This window comes from Chrysochloris asiatica, unplaced genomic scaffold, assembly GCF_000296735.1.
Source record: "Chrysochloris asiatica unplaced genomic scaffold, ChrAsi1.0 scaffold00021, whole genome shotgun sequence".
NCBI lineage: Eukaryota > Metazoa > Chordata > Mammalia > Afrosoricida > Chrysochloridae > Chrysochloris > Chrysochloris asiatica.
Genome location: NW_006408539.1, coordinates 15403731 through 15409865, shown reverse-complemented (window position 1 = coordinate 15409865; position 6135 = coordinate 15403731). Strand labels below are relative to the sequence as shown.

General features: G+C 36.1%; 1 protein-coding gene across 1 annotated transcript in view; it reads right to left on the bottom strand.

The window, feature by feature from the left end:
* KIAA1468 (KIAA1468 ortholog) overlaps positions 1–6135 on the bottom strand; it is a 156420-nt gene that overhangs the window by 92364 nt on the left and 57921 nt on the right. Inside the window, exon 10 of the mRNA XM_006837577.1 lies at positions 5865–5960. Within this exon, the coding sequence (XP_006837640.1) occupies positions 5865–5960 (96 nt within the window). The remainder of the gene's footprint in view (positions 1–5864; positions 5961–6135) is intronic.

The following is a 6135-nucleotide window of genomic DNA, read 5'->3' as shown; positions in this document are numbered from 1 at the left end:
ATGGAAGAATGTACCATGCTCCTGGATAGGAAGATTTAACATTGTGAAAATGTCAATACTGCCCAAAGCAAATTACACATATAATGCAATGCCAATCCAGATTCCAATGACATTCTTCAAAGAGATGGAAAAAGCAATTACAAACTTTATATGGAAAGGAAAGTGACCCAGGATAAGCAAAGCACTGCTTAAGAACAAGTTGACCTACAACCTATGGAAGCAGTAGCTCAAAAGAGGGAACAAGTCCTTACAGCAAGAATCATTCCCACCCCCTCCACACACAGAGTAGGAGTGGAGGTCCCTAGGGACCATCAAGCAAAGGTTTGAAAGCCTATGAAGAAAATGTTGAATTTAAAATTACAAGCAAAGGTTTGAAAGCCTAAACTTCCTCAGTTTGGAGAGATCATGCCAAAGGGAGACCATCAAGGGAGAAGAGCAGAGAGCGGGACCCTACCCAGAGAAGCAGTGATGCCTGAAATGGAGCCAGAGATGATGATGTGGAGCGATGGAGCAGCTGGAGACTTTAGATCCAGAGAGGGAAAGTGACTGTGTGCTGAAGACCTGGGGGACACGGGGGAAGGATTGCATGGAGGTGATTTTAACCATGGCAATGTGTGTAACCTCTGATGATGACCAGCTGATCTATGGATAGTTTGTGTGTAACCTCTGATGACCAGCTGGTCTATGGATAGTATGTGTGTAAGCTCTGATGACCAGCTGGCACTTACCAGGAAGCTGTTATTAGTAGTTAAAGGAAAGAAAGACAGAACATTACCATAACTCACAAAAGGGAACACAGGATTACTCACCTCAGGAAGAGTTCTAAACTGCAAGGGCTGTTAAAATATCTGTCCTCAGGATGATAATATCTGTAGTTCCTGGGGCTTAATCTTCAGGAACCCTAACTGCAGTACTTAAGCAGCATTAAACCTTTGATATACGTGCTGAAGAGCATGTGATTCACTCCCCAAATAGAAACCATCAAATGGGAGCTGGACCAAGTGTGTCTGCTTTCTCAGGCAGACAATCACCTGAGTTACTATTGCTACTAAGTTGAAAAAGTGGTCAGAAAACATTTTCCATGAAGTAAACCTGAAGATCCATGTTAAAGATTAAAGTCTTGTTTCTCCAAAGACGGACAGATCATTAAAAATACTTACTACTTTTCAGTATTTTTAAGGTATCAGTTCATTCCTTTGCTTTTTCCCTCACAGTGCAGTCCTGGTTTGGAGCAGTAAGATAAGCACTTGATTGCTAATCATAAGGTTGGTGGTTCAAACCCACCAGCTGTTTCTCAGAAACACAATATAAGGTCACTATGAGTCAAGAACTGACTCGATGGCACTTAACAACAACAACAACAATTTCATTGAGATATATTTCTTATCTCATAAAATTTAGTCATTTAAATTGTAATTTAAAGTATACAATTGAAATGGTTTTGTTTTAGTATATTCACATTAGGAGCTCTGGTAGTATAGTGGTTACAAGATTCAGACTGCTAACCTCAAGGTCAGCAGTTCGAAACTACCAGCCATTCCATGGGAGAAAGATGAGGCTTTCTGCTCCCATAAAGATTTACAGCCTCAAAAACCCTATTTATAGTCTTGGAAAACCAGGGTCACTAAAAGTCGGAAGCAACTGCACGGCACACCACATATTCACATTAATTGTGCGACCACCATCAAAATCTACTTTTAGGACCTTTCACCATCCCAGAAAGAAAGCCTATACCCATTAATAGTCATTCTCCACCAGCATCCCCTGATCCCCACACCCCTGCCCCAACCTTTTCCTGTCTCTTCCAACCTATTTAGCTCATAGCTCATTTCCTTGGCAAAAAAAAATGAAAGTTATATTTTGACATATCACACAAAAATGCTTTTGGGAGTAATTTTTTATGAAATTTTATTGTTCAATTTGCACACCTTCCCCTTCGAAATTAGTTAAAGCTAAGATCAAGGTTCCTATTACTATACACATATATCATAATAAATATGAGGAAGCTTAAAAAAGCTCATGAAAAAAATTTCATTGCCTTTCAACTCCATTTTTCCTTCTATATATAGGAAGGGGCTTAAAATTTGGCTCTAGTATTCCAGTTTCCTCAAACACTCCATTAAAGTAAGCTAAAATATAAGCCACGTAGAAAAGGAGTGTACCATTTCATTTTTTTCTTCCAAATTAAATAGACACTTAAATACTATAATTATTTCACAGACCCTGAGATGAACATTTAAAAATACTTCTGAAATTAGGAAATGACAGAACGGATAGCATGTCACAATTTCACTGGAGTAATTTTTCTTTCTTAAACCTGTTGTTGCCAAACCGACTCTGACTCATAGCAATACTATTAACAGAGTAAAACTACCTCATAGTGTTTCCAAGGCTGTAATCTGACAGCTTAGTGGTTATAAACTGGGCTGCTAACCTCAAGATCAAAAGTTCAAAACTACCAGCTGCTCTGTGGGAGAAAGATGAGGCTTTCTGCTCCTGTAAAGATGTACAGCCTCTAAAACCCTGTACAGGGTCACTATGAGTCGGAACCGACTCCACGGCACATAACAACAACAACAATCTGTAATCCTGGTGTGGCGCTGTAGGATAGGCATTAGACTGCATGATCGGTGATTCAAAACCATCAGCTGCTCCTAGGAAACCATATGTAGGGTCCCTATGGCTCAGAACTGACTTGATGGCACTGAACAACAACAGTCTTTATGAAAGCAGTCAGACCTTTCTCCCTCAAGTGGCTAGTGGGTTCAAACCACCAACTGTTCAGTCAGCAGTAGAGAGCTTTAACCATTGGGTCATCCTAATTCTCTTTTCTTTCTTAACAGGTATATAACTGTTACAATCAATTGTATCTAAAATTTGGAATACGGTATACTAAATTCAGAAAATCTTAGCCAATCTGTAGACTGAGAGAGGTTGCTGCTTCTTATAAGAGAAAATAAAAACACAAAATGTTAACACCAACTTTCATGGTGCCTGCTACTTTTTTAAAAAGTTAAATTTATGAGACATCTTTAATACAACAGTTAACCACTCCTTTTAAAACACTGGGTCATTTCGTCAATTTACTAGGTCAGTACTGCATTTCTTTTCTATGTGGAGATGTTTTTCTTCTAAAAAATATTTATAAAATCATCCTTTATGTTGCCTGTCTTATATAAAATTTTGATTTCATATATATATGTTTTATATTCATACATATATCAATTAATGAGGGGATTTCAAAAAGTTCCTGGGAATATGAAATTAAAAAATAATGGAATTTTTCCATGAACCTTCAGAGACCCTTATGTGTATATGTATGTATGTGTGTGTATATGCGTGTGTGTATAGTGTTGTGTGGGAAAGAGCAAAGTGTAGAAAATCACACAGAATATGGGATCATTTGTATACATTATATAAAAAAAGAGATTTATCTATCTTTGCTTTTTACACATGAACAAAAGATCTCACAGAAACACTTGTTGTTATGTGCCGCCTTCAAGTTCCTTCAAACTCACATCAACCCAATAAAGGATTTCCAAGGAGAAACTGATGAGTTTGAACGACCTACATTGTGGTTCAAATCACCCCTGAGCTCACCCTACAGCGCCACACCAGGACTCACACGGGAAGCTAGTAAAATTGACTACATGTGAACAATGGTTCAGGGACAGGGCAGGAAGAAGTAATCTTCATTTTATACCTTTTTTATATTAAAATGTTTTTAAACTATGTGAAATGTATTACTTAGCCAAAATCTTAAAGACAGTTTCTAATGTTGTACTTACTTAATTGGCTCTAAAATTACTATAATTGATCAATTTTTAAAACATCTGAATTGCATTTATACATACACGAAGAGACTTTTACAGATAATTTTTGTTGCTGGTAAATGCCACTGAGTCGGTTCCGACTCATAGCAATCCTGTATAGGAGCAGCTAGTGGGTTTGAACCACTGACCTTTAGGTTAGCAGTCCAGTGCTAATCCTACAGTGCCACACCAGGACTCCATACAGATAATAGATCAGATAAAACACAAGAAAGAAGAAAAACACAAAGTATTACTTCTCCAATCACAAAATTTTACATTTAAATTTAAAGAACTAGGGTGAAATATTTAGGTAAATGAATGTTAAGGGATGTCATTAGACAAAATGTTTTTCCCTTTATGCTTAAGGATTACTTTAAAATCAAACTAAGATATAAGTCATCATTTATTAACTTAATTTTAAAAGAATATCATGTTGCCATATCATAAATGATACATTTTCTGATAAAATAGAACATGGTACAAATAATTAACTAAAAAGGTAAATGATCATTCTTCATAAAATTAAAAATATAGCTTCTTTTTTCCAAATATAAGAAATTAAACATCAGTGAGAAAAGTAAACATCATATCACAAGTTAAATACATATATGTGTGTATGCATATATATGTACATAAATATACATATATAATGTATTTGATAACTGATATGCAAATTTATAAGGATTTCATGCAGTATACAATCAAATTTCATTGGTAGAGTCTTTTATAATAACTTAGGAAAGGAAAAGCTAAAACTTGGATTCTAGGTTTCTGTGATACTTTGAAGAGTGTATTAAGGAAACAGTAAAGGGTTGCAGACATGACTGCATTACATGGATTATGTGACAAGCTGAGGAGGGAAAAGAAGCTCAAACACCATTCTGCCAGGAAGAACCGCAAAACCATCAGAAATTAGACACTGATCCATCAAGACAGAAATATTTCCAGACTTACATCTTACAACTATTTAAAAATAATTATGTAAAATAAAACTATCAGTAAGAAAAGTCTTTTTATATAAAAACTACATAAAGGAATCAAATTTCTTCATGTTCTATGGATAGGTTTTCTTGAGGATCAGTACAAATTTCTTGTGCTAACCAGGTAAAAATCGGCTTGAAATGGGCTTGCCAATGCAATACGTAGCTTTCATACTGTAGGTCCCCTAATGACTGAAACAACTGGGAATTCAGGGAGCTAACGGTGGAATTGACAGCATAGGTTCCAAAATGTTTTCAATCCATTTAACATTAACGAATTTGTGAATTGGAAATTTATCTCATTCACTGAATAATGCAAATAAATAATGAATTCCTTTACAAACAAATCATCTAGTCATTTGAAAGAGGTTACAAATAACTTTTAATTAAACTTTTACTGGCTAAACATGACTTGTATTTCCAATAGTATTTACGGCTTATAATATAGACTATGGGTACTAAAATATATTTGTAACTGTACTGTGGATATTTTAGATTCTGCCCAAACCAGGTTAGCTATAAGAAAAACAAAACAGGTATAAAATTTAAAAGATAATTCAGTCAACATTATAACTATTCTTTAAGATAGAGTGTAAGTATAATTTATTGTGAAACAAACGCAATAAACTAACATTTGTAATAGGAAACAAGAAGTATATTTCAGAAAGGAATAGCATTATTAGTCCCTGTTAATTTTCCATACAAAAAGTGTCCACTTTTGGAGACACATCAAGCAGATTGCATCAAGAGCAAAGATGAAGAACATTCGTTAACGGGTGATGTAAACATCAGACAGCGGTCAAGGCACATCAATGGACCTACAGTAATAGTCAGCACTGCAGAAGCTAATGATGCTTTGGGCAAAACTTGGAAAATGTGAATACCATGCAGTTATACTGAACTCACCTGACAGAGGTGTAAAACCATTCTCTAGGCGCAGAGATGCATGCACAAAAGTAAGAATATGATTGCAAGTAACAGACTTTAACAAAACAAAAATATAACATCAAACTGACAAAAAATGGACAACATGATGAGATGGCTGGGATGAAAAGATCTGTGCGTGTCTCACCTCTCGCTTTGCCAGTAGCACGTTGGGAACGATGTGAGGCAGGCAGCGTCCCAGCATTAGCATGACGCTCTTTTCACTGTCTGCAATCCGAGACACCTAACACACCAAAGAGCTCATAAGTGACAACAATAGGGAACTTTCATATACGAAGGTACTTACAGTTCATGTGTTAGACCCAAAACGATGACTAAAACAACATAACTGTGCCTTCCGACAAGATAAACAGTTCTGGCCAGAAACAGGTTAAATACAGTAGCAAGCAAGCAAGGAG